General features: G+C 36.4%; 1 protein-coding gene and 1 pseudogene across 1 annotated transcript; both read right to left on the reverse strand.

Annotated features, from left to right (window-relative positions):
- Nucleotides 1-2,542: 2,542 nt before the first annotated feature.
- Nucleotides 2,543-3,586, reverse strand: LOC148578452 (uncharacterized). The gene has a single exon (XM_088503051.1). The coding sequence runs from the start codon at nucleotides 3,584-3,586 to the stop codon at nucleotides 2,543-2,545; it is 1,044 nt and encodes a 347-aa protein (XP_088359177.1).
- Nucleotides 3,587-4,938: 1,352 nt separating this feature from the next.
- On the reverse strand, nucleotides 4,939-5,946 carry LOC107611812 (uncharacterized; annotated as a pseudogene).
- Between the last annotated feature and the right edge of the window lie 13,289 nt (nucleotides 5,947-19,235).

The raw sequence follows: 19,235 nt of genomic DNA on the forward strand, positions 1-19,235 counted from the left end.
TGATTGGTGCGCGTATCGTGGCTGTTGGTCGTGCTCAAGAGCTCGCTCTTGAAAAGGAAAATAAGTCGGCTTTAGATGTTGCCGAGCTGTCCTTGGCTGTGGAGGAAAAGGAGAAGACTATTACGGAGCTGTCTTCTTCATTGAGATTGAAAGAGTCCGAGCTGGCTGAGGAAAAACGTCTTCAGCTCTCTTCTGCAGAGGAGGTGAAGACTGCCAAGGCTGAAAATGACCACTTGGGGTCAAGGATTAAGGAGTTGCAGACTAAAGTCTATGAGGCTTTTGTGCAAGGATTTGAACGTGCCGTCTCTCAGGTGCGTGTTTGCCAGAGGTTTTTTCCTTAATTAAATTACTGTTTCCTGAGTCGGACGTGGATAAGCTTGACGTGACCAAGGTGGTTGCGGGTGGGCAGCTCGTGGATGACGAAGCTGCTGTTGTTGATGAAAGCGAGGGATCCAGTATTGGCGACAAGGCAGATTAGGCTTTTAGTTATGTTTTGATTTGTAAGCTTTGTATGTGGCCTTGTGGCCCTTTGAAACTTCTTTGTTTTTGGAAAATTCCAAGTATCATCCTCGGTTTTGACTTTTTGATTTCCGAGTATGGGGCTCGGCGTGATTAGCCTTTTTGTATGTTATTTTGGCGAAGTTTATAATAGCTGCATTTATTTTGTTTTGCAATTGCAACGAATCTTACGCCTTTTAGATTACTGAGGTAGCTTTTTGTAGGGGGTAATCCTTTGCGGTTTGTTTGGAATAACTTAACTTGCTTTCATTTGTTTGTGATCTGTCTAGTAATATTTTCGGTATGTGTGGTATGTAAGATATGCTATTTTAGCAACAAACAACAATAGTTGTGAGAATGGTAGGGCAGTTTAAGCCTTTATGATGAACTTTTGACATGCTTTTGTAGTTTGAATACTTCCGAGGGCAATGCTCGGTACGTGTATCTTAGGTTCCGAGTATGAAGCTCGGATACTTTTGAGTATTGTTGCTTAAAATGTATGTTGACTGTTATAAAAGATGTTTTGGTTTAGCATAAGTTCCATTTGTATAATGATTTGTAGCGTCCGACCTCGTTAAAACCCTCTCCGAGTAAAACCCATGTGTTTTGGGGAGAAAACTTTCGGATGGAAAAAAGAGTACCATCATCCGCGAATTTACAGACTATATCACGATTGATATTCCCTTAAGGAGGAAACATTCCATGTTCCTGGAAGTTGATCTCCTTTAAGGGTTTCTAGTTTGTAAGCCCCCTTTCCGAGATTCTAAAGAACTCGGAAAGGTCCCTCCCAATTTGCTGCTAATTTGCCATGTGCCGGAGGTTTTCGAGCTTCTTCTGTTCGTCTGAGTACGAGGTCTCCGTTGTTGAAAGACCTGTGAGCTACTCTTTTGTTGTGTCTTCGCTCTAGATATTGCTTTCTGGCTCACTGCTTTATGGATGAAATATCTCTTTCTTCTTCTATAAGATCCAACTCGGCTGTCCGAGCTTGCAAATTATTCGATTGATCATAATGCTCGGTCCTTAATGTTGGGACGCTGACCTCTACTGGGATGAGTGCTTCTGTGCCATATACCAGCTTGAAAGGAGTTTCTCCTGTGGCAGATTGAATGCTGGTATTATAACTCCATAGAATTTCTGGAATGAGGTCGGCCCACTCTCCTTTAGCTTTGCCGAGCTTTTTCTTTAATCCCTGCAAGATAATTCTGTTAGCTGATTCAACTTGTCCGTTAGTTTGCAGGTGCTCTACTGAGCTGAAGTGATGTTTGATGTTAAAATTCGTTAGAAAGGCAGCGAGCTTATGATTTGTAAATTGTCTCCCGTTATCCGAGATTATCTCTCTTGGGATACCGTATCTGCAAATAATATTTTTCCATAAAAAAGATCGCACTTTTTCTACTGTTATGTGCGCCAGTGGTTGTGCTTCTATCCACTTAGAGAAATAGTCTATTGATACTAAGAGGAACTTTACCTGGCCTGGCGCTTTCGGGAAAGGTCCGAGGATATCCAATCCCCACCTATCGAAAGGCCAGCTTACCTCTAAGGTATGGAGCTCCTCGGCTGGGGTCTCTGAGAGGGTGGCGTGTTTTTGACAATTATCACATGCCTTGACTTTCGAGATGCAGTCCTTTTTTATCGTCGGCCAATAGTATCCTGTTCGCAGGATCTTTGCCGCTAATGCTCGGCCGCCAATGTGGTTGCCGCAGACCCCTTCGTGCGTTTCTGCCATTACATCCTCGGCCTCCTCCTTGCTAATGCATTTGAGGAGCGGCTGGGAGTGTCCTCGTCTGTACAGGGTATTTCCGAGTATTGTATAGAAACTTGCTCTTCTTCGAAAGAGCGGCAAGTTTGGTTCATCTTCCGGTACGATACCTGTGTTGATGTAGTTGAAAAAAGGTGTTCTCCAATCTGGTACCTGCATGATGCTTAAGATTGTGTCGTGCTCAAAGCTCGGCTTGCTGAGTGTTAGTTGTGACAGGGCCGGCGTGTTCTCCGTTTGCCTTGTTGTAGCTAACTTGGATAACACGTCGGCTCTGGTATTTTGTTCTCAGTTTACATGAATAATATCAAATTTACTGAACTTTGAGATGAGATCCTTTGTTATGAGCCAATATTTCTCTAACAAAGGATCTTTTACTTGGAATTTGCCCTTTACTTGGTGCACAACTAATGAAGAGTCACAGTAAACTGTGATTTGAGGTATTTTCAGTTCTTGGGCGAGCTTAAGTCCAGCGAGTAAAGCCTCATACTCCGCCTGATTGTTGCTTGCGTTGAAGCGGAATTGTAGTGCCTGTTCGGCTACCACTTTGTCTCCTTTCTTCAGCAATATCCCTGCTCCACTGCCTTCTTTGTTTGACGCTCCGTCCACATGTATACTCCAATTGGTCTCTGTGTTTTGTATGTCATTAGTCATTTCTGATATAAAGTCGGCTAGCACCTGTGATTTCAGTGTCTTCCTTGGCTTGTACTGAATGTCAAACTCGGAGAGTTCGACCGACCATTTTGTTAATCTTCCGGCAAGCTCCGGTCTGGTTAATATCTGTCTTAACGGTTGGTCTGTTCGTACTATGATTGTGTGGCTCTGGAAGTAATGTCGCAACTTTCTTGCTGTGGTGATTAATGCTAGTGCCAGCTGTTCTATCTTCGGGTACCTTGTTTTTGTTGGTTGTAGTACCCTGCTGATAAAGTATATTGGATTTTGCTTTCTCCCTGTTTCTGTTACTAGTACCGAGCTTAGAGCATGGTTAGATACTGATAAGTACAAACACAAAGGTCTACCTGCCTCAGGTCTCTGAAGGATTGGTGGTGATGTTAATAGCTGTTTGAGTTTTGTGAAGGAGTTTTCACATTCGTCTGTCCATGTGAATTTTTTGCCTTTAGAGAATGTCTGAAAAAATGATAAGATCGGTTTGCCACTGCTGGTAGGAATCGTGACAGGGCGGCTATTCTCCCTGCTAGCTGTTGAACTTCTTTTACTATTTTTGGGCTTGACATGTTTAGCACTGCCTTGCATTTCTTTGGGTTGGCCTCGATGCCTCGCAATGTTAACATGAACCCAAGGAACTTCCCTCCTTGCACTCCAAAAGCGCATTTGTCTAGATTGAGTCTCATGTTATATGCTCGGAGTTGTTTGAAAATCTCTACCAGGTCATCACAGTGTGACCCTTGCATAGGTGTTTTCGCTACCATATCGTCTACATAGACCTCCATATTGCGGCCTATCTGCTGTTGGAATACTTTGTCCATCAGGCTTTGATACGTCGCACCTGCATTCTTTAAGCCAAAGGGCATTACCTTGTAACAAAAGTTTCCATGTTCTGTTATAAAAGCTGTTTTGCTTTGGTCTTCTGCCCGCATTAGGATTTGGTTATAACCAGAGTATGCATCCATAAAACTCAAAGCTTTGAAACCAGAGGCGTTATCAACTAATTTATCAATGCAAGGTAATGGATATGCATCTTTAGGGCAAGCTTTGTTTAAGTTTGTAAAGTCGACGCACATGCGCCATTTACCTGAGTTCTTCCTTACCATTACCACGTTGGACAACCATGTGGTGAAGCGAATCTCTCTGATGAAACCTGCGTTGAGGAGCTTCTTGGTTTCTTCAAGTGCTGCTTGTTTTTTCTCCTCTCCGAGGTTCCTTTTCTTCTGTGCTACTGGTCGGACTGTTTTATCAATTGCTAACCTGTGACAGATGACTTCTGGGCTTATCCCGGGCATGTCATCTGGTGTCCACGCGAAAAGATCGGTGTTCTTACGCAGTATGTGTATAAGTCTTGCTCGGTCTTCCCCTTCTAATACTTCTCCGATATATGTGTATTGTTTGTCATCTGCCGTTAGTGTTATTTGTTGAAGGCTGTCCATTGGCCGAGGTCTTTCGCCGAGGTCTTCTCTCGGATCGAGATCGGCTAACATGGTGGTGTCAGCCGAGCTATGTATGGATTGGACTTGGGGCCGAGTTGTCTCCTTCGTATGGTCTCGCTTTAAACAAGCATTGTAGCACTGCCGAGCTTCTTGATGGTCGGCGTAAACTGTGGCTATCCTGTTTTCCTGCATTGGAAACTTAACACACAAGTGTAATGTGGACACCACCGCTCTGAATATATTCAGGGCGGGTCTCCCGATTATAATATTATAAGGGCTATAATAGTCTACTATTAGGTATTGAATATCCATGGACTTTGACATAGGGATCTCTCCCATTGTAGTCTTCAGCCATATATGTCCCATGATGGGGACTCTTTCCTCGGAGAAGCCAATTAGTTCTCTCGAGGAAGGTTGTATCATTTTTTCTGATAATTGCATCTTTTTAAAGGTAGAATAAAATAAGACATCAGCGCTACTACCTGGGTCTAGCAGTGTTTTTCTTACCAACAGTTCTCTGACCTGGATGGAAATCACCACTGGGTCGTCAAGGTTAGGGCTTGCTGATCTGAAGTCTGATTAATTGAAGGATATTGTGACATCTGGGTCTTCTTTCCTCTTTGGTTGTAGAGTTCCTTCATTTGCTAGCATGGCTCTATAACTTCGTTTCCTGGCCGAGCTTGTTTCACCACCGCCTGCGTATCCTGCTGATATGTGGCTGATGATGCCCCTTGGTGGATCAGGGGTTGTCTACTCCTTTTTGTTCTTGTCTGTCACTGTTTGTTTGTTCTATTCCCTATCCGAGCTTGCCCTACTGGTTTTTTGGCTCTCGACGTATTTGTCGAGAAGACCTTGTAGCGCCAGTCTTTCTAGGAGGTCCTTCGCGACAATGCAGTCGTCCGTGGTGTGGCCGAACTTCTGATGGAAGGCGCAGTGTTTGCTCCTATCCACAAACCTTTGGTCTTGGTAGTTTCCTACCCGAGCTGGTGGTTTCACGATTTTGGCATTCAGAATCTCTTTTATGATGTTCTCTCTTTTGGTATTGAATCTGGTATATGTGTTGTATTTTGGTGTGAGTTTGAAAGGCTTCCTTGTATCCCTGTTGCCTGGTGATCGGAATGTTTTTTCCTCTTCCCTCCTTTGTGGTTGTCTGTCCGGCTTTTGGGCCTCGCGGAGCTCTTCGATCTCCATTTGACCCGCAGCCTTCTCCCGGAACTCCTCCAATATTTTTGGTTTTGTTATCGCAATGGTTTCTCGGAATTCGCCTGGTCGGAGGCCAGTTTTGAGGGCATGGAGGTGGACGGCCGGATCTAAGTCTTGGATCTCCATGGTGGCCTCGGAAAACCTGGTCATATAATTATTTAAGCTCTCATGTTGGCCTTGCTTGATCGTGCCTAGGTAGTCTGATCCATGGACATAAATTCTTGATGCAGCGAAATAGTCAATAAAGGATCTCGCCAGCTCCTCGAAGGAGGAAATCGAACCTGCAGACAATTTAGAAAACCATAGTAATGCAGCACCATCAAGATAAGTAGGAAAAGCTCGGCAAAGTACAGGTTCATTGTTAGCGCCATTAAAAAACATCATGGATTGAAACTTTTTTATGTGAGCTCGGGGATCACCGAACCCCTTGTAAGGTTCCAGTGCTGTAGGTAATACAAAGTTTTTCGGCATCTGGAACTTAGTGATCTCCTCAGAGAAAGGGTTCTCGAGGGTGAACTTCTCTTTTGGTGGAGTTATGTTCAGGGGGTCTGTATTGCCCTGCGCCGAGCTCTTAGAGCTTTCTCCTTCGTGCTTTCCATTGGACAGCTCGGCTATCCTCCTTACCTCCGCTTGGAGTTCGGCGATCTGAGCTAGGAGCTCTGCCTGTGTGGGTTGGGGGTTCCCATTGTCAGCCATGTCCGAGGATAGGGAATCCTGCAAAATAAGGTAAGATACTAAATATAGATAGTGAGGTCAGATATATTCCGGCCCCACGGTGGGCGCCAAGTGTTTCGTCCTGGCACTGGGGTGGCCGAGCTTAGCGACTCCGAGCAAGCATCTGTCGGAGAGGAAGAGCTATACGTCGGCTTGGAACGAACACCGCGGCGGGAATACCTGCAAAAGATACTCCGACGCTCAAGTTAGTGATAATCTCGAGTGAGAGTAATTAAGTAAGTATGAAGACTGAGAATGGAACCTGAGTCTTAGCCGAAGATATTAGCTCGACTTTATAGGCGTTATTCTGCCCGTTTGCTATGGATAAGTCCTAATTTGTAGGTTGGATATGATATTCTATTTTGGTAATTAGGTTTGCTTTGCACGTTTTTTATTTTCAAACGGATGAGGTCGTTTTTGTTTGATTTCGTGCCGAGCTTATCGGGCAGTTAGCATGAAGCCGATCTTATATGCTCACGTGCCGAGCTTTTTGGGCGGCCGAGAATAAGGGTGACGTATCAATACCAAAATCTTTTTCATATAAAAAAAATTAGCCGAAATTCGGCTCATCCCATATTATTAGATGCATTGGGACCATTATGTATTCTTTGACAACTAAGCATCCACGAAATGAATATAGTACTGTACTACACACTTCAAAAGTAGTCTATAATGGCGTCTAGCTTCTTTGTTTGCTTTTCTTAATGATTTCAATTAACAAGTTATTACAATTCATATGAAGTAACATAGGATGTATTATAAGATGCAAGTAAAATAATTAATAAATATAATTATTTATTGGTTGTGGGGTTAAGTAGCCGTGACACACCGGATTTGAGGCAGATATGCTGGGTTTCTTGGCATGCATCTACCATGCAATGTAAAGTAAATATTGACGTAATAATTGGTGGGTCAAAATTCAAAAAGATGAATTCAATTCCAATGCACGAGTAAAAAATTTCTCTGTCTTGCGGCTTTTTATATTTTTAAATTTAATTATTATATATTGATAACTAAAAATATTATATTATTTAATTAGATGTATATATTTATTGATGATATAATTTAGTGATATTAGAATTAGACATATAAAAAAATTGAGTAAAATATTGTTTTTGTTCTCAACGTTTTTGGGTAAGTCTTAAAGTTATCCCTAATATTTAAATCGTCTTATTTAAATTCTTAATGTTTTAAAATTGACTCAATGTTGTCCTGCCGTTAGCGATCTATTAAAGGAATTGAAGGCGGGACAAAATTGAGACGATTTTGAAACGTTAGGGATTTAAATAGGACGAAAATATTGGGAACAAAAACGATACATAGAAATAAATTTTAATTTTATCCTTCACTAATATCAATCTTTTACGGTACATAGTTATTCAATTATTTTTTTTAATTATATCTATATAAATTACATTTAATCACATTACTTTGATTCTAAATAAATTTATTTTTTTTTATATTTTACTCTTAGAAATTCTTACTCATCATGAAATATTGTAGAATGACTAGAATCACATTACTTTATTGTGTATGTATCATTTTTTTCTCCACAAGTTTATATACTAGTCATTCTACAAATATTTTATGACGAGTAAAAAATTTTAAGAATAAAATTATAAAAAAATAAATTTATTTAGAATAAAAATAATGTGATTAAGTATAATTTACTTAGATGTAATTAAAAAAATAATTGAATAACTATGTACTGTAAAAATTGATATTTTTGAAGGTTAAAATTAAAATTTATTTCTATGTATCATTTTTTTCCCAACGTTTTCATCCTATTTATATTCTTAACGTTTTAAAATTTTCTCAATTTTGTCTCGCCGTCAATTTTGTTAACAGATTCTTAACGACAGGATAACATTGAGTCAATTTTAAAATGTTAGGGACTTAAATAGAATGATTTAAACGTTAGAAATAACTTTGAAACTTATCCCAAACATTGAGGACAAAAACGATACTTTACTCTAAAAGAATTTTTTTTTTAAAGAATATATGTTTGAAAACAAGAAATTAAAATAGCATATAAAAATAATTAAGAAATTAAGGACAGAATGACTACACTATAATAGTTATCTCATGAATAGACAAATATACAAAAGTGGAGTGAAGCATTATTATTTTGACCATAATTAATAAGAAAAAGTATAAATGTTTATTTGCATTATAATAGATATAGACACTACAACAATTTTTAGCTATTGCAATATGTACTTAAATAACACTTAAAAAATGTTGTCTAAACTAATTAAAGACAACACTTAATATTTGTTACATAAAAACAAAGCTGTTGCAATTCTTTTTTAACAACACACCATAAATGTTCTCTTTTGATTAATTAAAGTACACTTAAGAAGTGTTACTTTTATAATTTAAACAAACAACATTTGTGATATTTATATATTACACTTTATAACTGTTGTTCTTACATTTTTAATAAGCTTCTCATTATAAATGTTGCCAAAATTCAATTAAAATTTTTTCACTAAAATTTTGACTTTCTCTCCAAATATTTTAACAAATTTTTTTTTAACTTAGTAAATAATATATAATAAATTTGAAACAAAATTCCAAATCGTACTGAGTTCAAAACAAAATTGAAAATTCCAAGCGTTGTTTTCAATTAGAAAATAGAAACCCTAATCCCAACCATTTCAAACCCTTCTGCGCGATTTACCCTTGTTTGTTCGATTTCCTCATCGTTGCTTGTGAAGTTGTGTTCCTCTCTGCTCGCTTCGCCGTCGTGCTTGTCGTTGCTCGCGCGCCGTCGTGCTCATCGCTGCTCGCATCGCCGTTGTGCTTGTCGCTACTCGCATCGCCGTCGTGTTCGTCGTTGCCCTGTATTTCCTCATCGTTGCTTCTGAAGTTGTGTTCCTCTTTGCTCGCGTCGCCGTCGTGTTCCTCTCTGCTCGCGTCGCCGTCGTGCTCGTCTATGCTCGCGCGCCGTCGTGCTTGTTGCTGCTCGTGCTTGTCGCTGCTCGTGCTCCTTCGTCCTCGTTGCTGCTCGCATCGCCGTCGTGTTCGTCGCTCTGCATTTTGAGCTTCTGAATTTTGCTATGCTTGATTCCAATTTGCTCGCCTTCTTCTACTTGTGATGTTTTGCTTGGCCCCTGGCTAGGTGCTGATATGCTCTGCTCCCCCGTGGTGCTCGTGCTCTTTCCATCACAGATAGGCTCCTTACTTTACTCAGCTTTGTTATGGCCGAAGTTGATGAGAAATTCTGGTAATGAAAATTTTTCTTCTTTGATGAGAAATTACTGTTTAATTAATTATGATCCTATTAAATCACTGCAATGTTTAATTGTTATTGTGTATTCGCCGGCCTGTGCTTTAATCACTAAATGATGTCAATTTTAGGGCTTGGAATTTAATTATTGTTGGTGGAATCTCAATTTAAGGAACTTAACATTAGATTCATAGTTATTGTATGTGTTGGAGTTGGCTGAGAAAGCTTCCGGTTTAATCAATTTACTGCTAGGTTTTTCACAATGCTTCCAGTTACCTTCACTTTTTCTTTTTCTCTGCTTAATTGAACTTACTTCTTCAGGGAGGAGGAAGAGGTTGATAGATTCAGCAAAGTTCAAGAGAGTTTCTTGACAAGTTCTTCAACTCTCAGTATACTTGAATTCATGTTAGTGGTCCAAACTGTTATACTTAGAACTTTCATGAAAATAAAGTAATTAGTGATGTGTTGTGTGCAGTAGAGATTCTTATTGGCATTATTTTACTAAAAGACATTATATTATTGGCAATGCTTGATTATATATAGCATAATCTTTCCACCATAGGTAGACTATTTTGTGATTTTTGTTTGGTTACAAATATGAAATTAAAGGGGTGTTAGGGTTTGCATATATTATTATTATTATTATTATTATTATTATTATTATTATTATTATTATTATTATTATTATTATTATTATTATTATTATTATTATTTGATGTTGAAATGTGAGCTTAATGTGTAATTAAACTAGCTTATCTTATTGATTTTGATAATAGGCTGTGGTTAATAACCTGGAAGATGCTCATGAGATGCTTTACACTGCAATCTCAACCGCACTGAAAGAAAGCAAACCTGTTTATATCAGCATCAGCTGTAACTTGGCTGCAATTCCTCACCCCACTTTCAGTAGGGAGCCAGTTCTATTTTTGTTGTCTCCAAAGTATGATTCTCATCTTCTTTACTTAATTTTATTTTATTTTTCTTTACCACTGAATTGCATCTTCTTTATGTTTAAGAAGATTGTAATGATCACTAATATATTTTCTTTTGATGAATTTCACATATTGAGTAATCAAATGGGGTTGGAGGCAGCAGTAGAGGCTGCAGCTGACTTCCATGGCAACATGAGTGTCTAAAAATACAAGTACTATGTGAGCAAATTTTCCTATTGCCAAGTAAGTTTAATTGTTCACAAGGTTACCAACAACTAAGTTGTATAAATGAAGCAATATACACAAATGATTAAAATAAAATGATTACTGAAAATAGCAATTCCAAGGAACACATTAAATCCAAGGTTCAGAAAATCGGATCGGTCATCAAACCGCTCTAGTTACTGGTTTATTGGTTCACTGGTCTAACCGGTCCAACCAATGGTTCAATCGAAAAAACCGTTTTAGAATAGAAATAAAATAAATTACAAATACACATCCTAAAATATAATTATATTCTAATATAAATTTTAAAATATCTTCGAAATTTAAAACACTACATAAAATATCATCAACCAAATACATATGATCTTATCAAAATCCAAACTCAAAAGTTAAATAGTAATAAAAGTATATCTAAATATTAAATCCCAACATCATGGTTTATCAATCATCAAAATCCGTAAGAACTTGTTGCAAATCTGCTTCGGTGGATGATCTTCACCTTCATTCCCACTACTACCACCGTAGTGACTCATCAACATGTGTCAATGCATTTACTAGCCACTGAACAAGGATCTTAACATGTATACCCTTTATGCAAACAAAAGCATGTTTTTCTACTCCCATCTGTTCCTTTTCGTCAGGATTCTCACACCAATCAATATCTCCTTCAACCAAAGCAAGAGACCTAGATACCTTGAGCAATGAAACTAGAATTGCAATTCTCTGTTCAAGATTCAATTCCATATTTCCACAAACATGCTCGGGACATTGCAGTCCACTTTCATCCCCACTTGGCCCAACTGAGATGAATGAAAGCATAGGAAATATACTATCCACATCCACTTCTAGTAAAACTGGAAGTGCATAAGTATTTAGATTGGATCGAAGTTTTGAGAATCCAGAAGCTAGTCCATAAAGAATTGGGTGAAGGCAAAGACCTCTATAGGTAGCATACCCACCTTCAATGCCATCAGTCTCCCAACATTCATCACGCAAATATTCAAGGAAACACTTGTGAAATGATGTGGCAGCACAGCAGACATCATCATCTACATATGCCTGTACGGTAACAAAACAGAGTAACAAATTAACAATTTGCTACAGCATTCAGCCAGTCAACAATATTGCAAAACAGAGTAGGTGTAAAATTGCAAAAGTGCAAAACAACATTCAGCCAGTTAACAATTTGCTACAGCATTCAGCCAATCAACAATTACAAAACAGCAAAAGTGCAAAACACTAAAACACCAGTAGCCCTCTTCATAGTTTTCATGTTTCTGTATCAGAGGGTGAATTTTGAATACAATAAAAAAAACTTACTAACCAACAAACAGAAATTGCAATTGGAATACAATAAAATAGAAGACCAGAATTAATTTAATTTTCAGATTATTTATTTCTTATACTAACCAACAAACAGAGGAAGATGAGCAGAGGAAGTTCACAGAGGAAATTCACAGAAATTGAACAGAAATCAAAGTTCACAGAGGAAGTTCACAGAAAAAAGAACAGAAATCTAAGTTCACAGAGGATCAAGTTCATGTTTCTTCATGTTTCTTATAAAACGCAGTAGGTAGCAAATAAAGCAAAGGAAGCTATAGCACTCCAGATAGCTAACTAGGAAAAAGGATAAATACATATTTAACCAATTTTTTTAGACACATAGATGGCTAATTAAAATTAATTTTTTATAACATTTTGAACATTATAAAAATGAAACAGTGTTTCTTATACTAAAGAAGATAAGCAGAGGCAAAGAACAAAGAAGATGAGCAGAGGACGAGTCACTCGCCTAGGGTCGATGGAGGGCTACTGGTGTTGAGGACCACGGGACGATGAAGACGATGAGAGAGCTACTGGTGTTGAGAAGATGAAGACGATGGAGATGGAGGGCTACTGGGCAGGGAACCAGGCGACGATGGAGGGCTATTGGGGCTGAGGACCAGGCGACGGCGGTGGTGCTAACAACCTGAGACCGCGGCGACGATGGAGGGCGTCTGGCCGGCTAGGGTTCAGACTTCAGAGGGCGGCTAGGGTTCACTGATTCACTCACTGAGAGACTGAGAGAGTGAGATGAATGGGGTCAGGGGAAGAAGGGGGATTGGGGTGCTCCACTGGCGGGTCGGGTCGGGTGACATTTTTTATTTTTTTAAAAACCAATAAAAATAGCGTGGTTTAGCAGAACCGGCCGGTTACCGGTTCACCGGTTTTTGAGCGGTTTTTCTTATTACGATTTTTAAAGGAGGATCGGACCGTTTGCATCGCTGGTTTGCGGTTAAACCGGTCAAATCGGCCAGTCCGGTCCGGTTTTCAGAACCTTGATTAAATCACAATCACAAAAAATTATAAAAGATTGAGATGGCAGTGAAGTCTCCCAAAACAACCACATTGTCCTGAAATTGTTGTATGACTGTATGCAAATCAGCAAACTGTCGCGGTCTCATCTGGTCCTTTGTACTCAAGTACACTCCAATTAGTCCCCAACTATATTTTTAACTGATAGACAATGAAACTATGAAAGGTTAATGAATTTGGTTATTTTATTTATTTTTCTTCCTTTTGATATAAGTTAGCAAGGGGATGAAATTTGTAGGAGGTGAAACTGCAGCATTAAGCAGAGTATATGAATACTTTTGGAAGAAGGTAAGAAGTTATATCAAAGTGTTAATGCAAATCTATGTTATGAAATTGTTGCTCCAACTCCAAACTGATATTTCATTAGGATAATTCTTCTAGTTATGCATTTCATGTACAGAGAATTTATCAATAACTCTGCATGACCGGTCCAAGGGGCCAATGGAGACTATGGTCGATTTGGAAAATCTGTGTCTTGTTACATTGGGTTATCTAACTCAATTGTGAGATTTCACATTTGTAGGATTTGCTAAAGGTATATAAAGAGACCAGAAATGGAATGTTAGGACTTGATTACTCCACTAAGTTCTCACCATGGCTTGCATTTGGAAGCTTGTCTCCTCGTTTAATTGTTAACAAATTTGCTTTTATTATTCAATATATTGGCATAAAAAATTATTTGCTTGTAACCATTAAAGATGCTGTTTGATATTTAAGTTAACTTGAACTTGGTAATGATTAAGAAAGTGCAGTTGTGAATGCAATTGTGCCGCTTTTAAAATATGAATAAGTATATAGCTGAAATCTTGCTTATTTATGTAATTATTTGTTTTGACATCTCAAATTATTGCTTTGTTGAATAGCTGAAGAGCCAAGAGAATTATTCTTACATGGTGGTTATATCTACTAGTTCTTCTCCTTCCTATACAAGAGTTCATATCAGTTTTCTTTTGGGGGTTTTATGAAAAGTAGGTTTTACTTTCATGCTTTTTCTTCATCTAATTTTTTCACTTATTTCCAATGCATATTTAGAAGTGGTCTAAATTATTAGAGTTAATTAGTGGGTTGAAGAACATGTCTCATTTTATATAAGAACTCTTTTCATAAATATATTTAACAAAAACGTAGTGCCACTGTCACCTAAAGAGGGTTTTGTCACTCATCGTTACAAGAGCTCAAGGTAACTAATAATAAGATTAGGACAAAATTTAATATTAAGATTCCCAGTTTCTTTCAATAAATGTATTTTCTTTTGGATTCAGTGCTACTAGATTAGGATTTCCTCTTGTTTTTTGCTAGCTAGGCTACAAGTGGAGTTAGTAGAAGTGGTAGTTTACACAGAAGAAATTACAATTTTTGTTGTTGGATTAAAGTGGTTCAAGTATCTATTTCAAAGTTTCATGCAATTTCGATAACAAATTTCGGAGAACTTCTAAAACCACTTTTTAATGAGGTAGCAAGAAAAGTTGCCGGATTTGGTTTTGAATGATAAGAAATCATGTATTTATAAGAATTAAGATGGTGACTTGCTAGTTTTGCTTTAACAAATATTCTATTAGAAAAACTACAAAAAGCACTGCTCATGAATATATATATTTGTTAAGGGGAATATACAATTTAATATTCATATATAAGAAACATTCCCAAAGATGAGATCCTGTTACCCTTTACTCTTGTTGTTTAGGAGGAGTTTTTTAGACTTATTTATTGCTTTTATATCTATAGTATTTAATATCATAAAGAAAATTTTATTATAATTTTTCAGTTTTAATGATAAGTTGCTTATTTTTTGTTGTGTATTATTTGCAGATTTAACATATAGAACAAGTCAAGTATGGATATAAAATATGCAAGTAGATTGACATCTTTTTGATAAATATTAATTACTATTTTGTTATGACAATTATTATTAGATAAGAATTTTATTATTTTGTTGAGAATTATTGATAAACATGTATTTGAAATACTAATTAAAATTTTTAATATCTATTTTAATTAGAATTTTATAATTAGTTATTTTGTCTCTTTTATAATTTTTTTCTATTGTGCACAAATTTATTTATTAATTAAAATAATTACACATGTATGAACAAAAAATTTTATTATAAATTTTATTTTTGTATTTTTATTACAAAAATAATTTTTATTTTTATCAAAAAGGCAACCTTTTTATTAATTGCATATTTTGAATATTAGACAACACTTGTATGGTTGCATATTCAAAAGAAAAAGCAACACTTGTATAGGTTGCATATCCAAAAGAAAAGGCAATACTTTAAAGGGTTGCATATTCAAAACTAATAGGCAACACTTCAAAGGATTGCAAATTCCAACTTATAAGCAACACCTAAAAGAGTTGCATTTTATTGCAAATAGGCAACATTTTTTAGTAGTGACCAAAATGCGAGAGAAGAGACAACACTGCAAAAGTGTTGTCTCAAACACATCTTTGAAGTGTTGTTGTTTTTCAACCAAAGGCAACACTTACCAAGTGTTGCTCTCAAAAGCGTTGCTTTTGAAACAAAAAAGTGTTGCCTTGATCTAAGGCAACGGCTGCATATGCAATGCCGCCCAAAAACGTTGCTTTAGGTCCAAAAGTGTTGCCATAAATCAAAAGCAACCTTTTGTCAGCCTTTAGGCAACACTTTTTAAATGTTGCCTCAACCTGAAAATGTTGTAGTGAGATAAAGCTATAAAATACGGATACATTTTTTATTTATTGTATTTGTGTATTGGACACATTTTAAATATGACACTCATCGACATTTATCTAATACGCGTGTTTTTTGTGTCCAACTGTGTCTTAATAAAAAATAAAAAATTTTTCTCCGATCTAAACATGCTTGGATACACCTAAATATCATCACATGTCAGTATATTTAGTCTTATTCTTAACATATATTCTTAAAATGAGTTAGAAATAGTATATACTATTAATTATTAGAACAAAAAATATGTTAAATATTTTATATAATTAAAAAAAGATATTAAAAATAATTAAAAAATTAATTTGTATTTTAATATTAGTAATGCTAAAATATTCATTATAATTTATCTAAAAAATATTTTATATTTTATATATATAATGTATTTTATGTTTTATAAGAATTTTAAATTTATATATCTACGTGCGTGTTTCCATATTATAATAAAGTCAATTTTATTAGTACACCCAAAAGTATTAGTTCATTTTCAGTTACAAACAAAAATAATATTTTTAACCCTTTAATAATAATTAGTACGTAAATGATGATCTAACTTCGTCTTACACTAATCAATTTAATTTTTTAAAATTTATGATGCACAAATATTAATACGAATACAAGATACAATACGATATAAAATTTATTGATACATAAATTTTAAAATTTTATAAGACACAAAAATACACACATATATATAATATAAAATATTTTTTTAGATAAATCGTAATGGTATTTTGATATTTATTGATATTAAAATATAAATTAATTTTTAATTATTTTAATGTTTTATTTTAATTATATAAATATTTAAAATATTTTTATTTTAATAAAAATAATAATATATATTATTTTTAAATAGATTTAACAAATTTGTGTGTTAAAAACACATTTTAAAAATATAATAATAGAAACTTGTTAATACTTTTGATGTATTCAATGTATTGAAAGCGTAAAAAATTAGTTTTTGTAATAATTTTTATAAAATATTTTTTTATGTGTGTCTAAATTTATTTTAAAAATATATGTTAAGAATAAAGGTGGATACGTTGACACGTGATGGTATTTAAGTGTGTTTAAATATGTTTTGAAAAGAAATTTTTATTTTTTATTAAGATATGATTGGACACAACAAATACGCATGTCGAACAAATATTAATAAGTGTCATATCTAAAATATATCTGATATGTAAACACAACAACTAAATAAAATATCCGTGATTCATAACTTAAAATGTGATGTATTTATAAAATGAACAATGCTAGGGAACCAATAGAGTATTAGCCAAAAACCAACCAAATACCTTTGGGTGAATACAAATACCTTGGTGATGTGCCTCTTCCTTCTCTGAATGAAGAAGCTTGCAATAATCTTACGACACCAGTTATTATGGAGGAAGTCAGAACAGTTGTTTTTCACATGAACTCTTTTAAAGCTCCGGGTCTTGATGGGTTTCAAGCTTTCTTCTTCAAAGAATATTGGGAGATCATTGGTCTTGATGTTTGGAAGATGGTTAAGCAGGCATTCTCCGATGTTACTCTTGATCCGAGAATGTTGGAGGCTTTACTGATTCTTATTCCAAAGGTTGAATCACCAGTATCTATGAAAGATTTCAGGCCGATTAGTCTCTGCAATGTAGTTTACAAGATCATCACGAAGGTCCTTGTTAATAGGCTTCGTCCTCATTTTGCGGAGATTGTTGGCCCGCTTCAAGGAGGATTTATTCCGGAATGAGGAACTCATGACAACATCATTATTACTCAAGAAGTTCTCCACTTTATGAAGTTGACTAAATCAAAGAAAGGCACACTGGCCTTTAAGATTGATCTGGAGAAAGCTTATGACAGAGTTGACTGGAGGTTTTTAGCTCATGCCCTTAAGAGCTTTGATTTTCCTATTCCTACAATTAATTTGATTATGAATTGTGTAACTGCTTCTTCCTTATCTATTCTTTGGAATGGGAATCGTCTTAATGGCTTTACTCCTAGTCGAGGTCTTAGACAAGGAGACCCTATGTCACCTTATCTTTTTGTGTTGTGTATGGAGCGATTGGCATGCTTTATTAGTCATCAGGTTGATTTGGGCTTGTGGGAGTCGGTTGCTATTTCTAGAGGGGGACCAAGAATATCCCACTTAATGTTTGCGAATGACTTGCTTCCATTCTGTAAAGCTACAAAGAGACAAGTGCAAAATGTGATGTTAGTTTTAGAGACTTTTTGTAAAGCATCTGGGATGAAGATTAATGTGGAGAAGTCTAAAGCGCTTTGCTCCAAGAATATCTCTGCAACAAGGAAAGAGATTTTCACTGGGGTATCCTCTATCAGATTTGTCCATGACTTGGGCAGGTATCTTGGAGTTACTCTTAGCCATTCTAGGGTGACTCGTTCAGCTTTTAATGGTGTCCTGGATAAGATTCGGAGTAGGCTAGCAAGCTGGAAAGGGAATTTATTCAATCGGGCTGGTAGACTCTGCTTGGTTAATTCTGTTGTACCCGCTATTCCCACGTACCAGATGCAGGTCTCTATTTTTTCCAAAGGAATCATTAGTAAATTGGAGTCTATGATGAGAAATTTTCTTTGAAAAGGACAAGTTGATGGAAGAGGATTGAATCTTGTTAGTTGAAAGGTACTGGTTACTCCAAAAAAATATGGAGGTTTGGGGATTAGAGATCCTTATTGTGTAAATATTACTCTTCTTGGGAAGCTAGTTTGGACTTTTTTTCCAGCAGCCAAACAAGCTATGGGTCCAATTGTTGGATGCCAAATACCGATAATCTATATATGACTGTTTTAGTTATCCTAAGAACATGGACTCTCCCATTTGGAGGTGTCTTTGCAAGGCTTGGGAAGTGTTAAAGGATGGGTTTGCTTGGTGTATTGGAGATTTGAACAAGAATTTTTGGTTTTCTAGCTAGAGGAGAGAAGGACGGTTATCTAATGAGATGGATTATGTTCACATTTTTTATTCGAATCTCCGGATACAGGATATTTGGTCGGTTGATAGGTGTTTTATTCTCCTTTATCTCAAAATCTGAAAGGTAGTATTCTCTCTTACAATCCAGATGAACAAGCAGGTCCAGAAGTGGGTTGGTATTGGTGTGGGTCTGCTGCCAAAGTCTATGACTCACGCAATGGTTACTTGTGGTTGTGTAAGCAGCTATTTGGTTGGGAGGAGCGGGAGAATTGGCTTTGGCTTTGGCGTCAGCTTGTTCCGGAAAAGCATAAGTTTTTGGCTTGGTTGTGTCTTAAGGAGGCTCTTCTTACTGCAAGTTTTTGCTTTAGAAGAGGGATGTCGTCATCGGATAGGTGTCCAATATGTCTTTCTAGCCAGGAATCGGTTTTACATTGTATTCGAAATTGTCCAAAAGCTCAGCTTGTTTGGCATAGGTTAGATATTTCTTGTCATCCTTTGAATTTGAAGAACTGGTTCTTGTATCATAGCAGAGAGCATCCGTTCAAGTTCTTTTCGGGACTTTGGTGGATATGGAGAGCAAGGAATAATGACATCTTTAA

This window comes from Arachis ipaensis, chromosome B1 (genome assembly GCF_059453495.1).
Source record: "Arachis ipaensis isolate K30076 ecotype BB chromosome B1, ASM5945349v1, whole genome shotgun sequence".
In the NCBI taxonomy this organism is placed as follows: domain Eukaryota; kingdom Viridiplantae; phylum Streptophyta; class Magnoliopsida; order Fabales; family Fabaceae; genus Arachis; species Arachis ipaensis.

Bases quoted from the DNA above. Each gene is read 5' to 3' on its own strand.
- LOC148578452 (XM_088503051.1), bottom strand. From the start codon at position 3,586: ATGCGCTTTTGGAGTGCAAGGAGGGAAGTTCCTTGGGTTCATGTTAAC.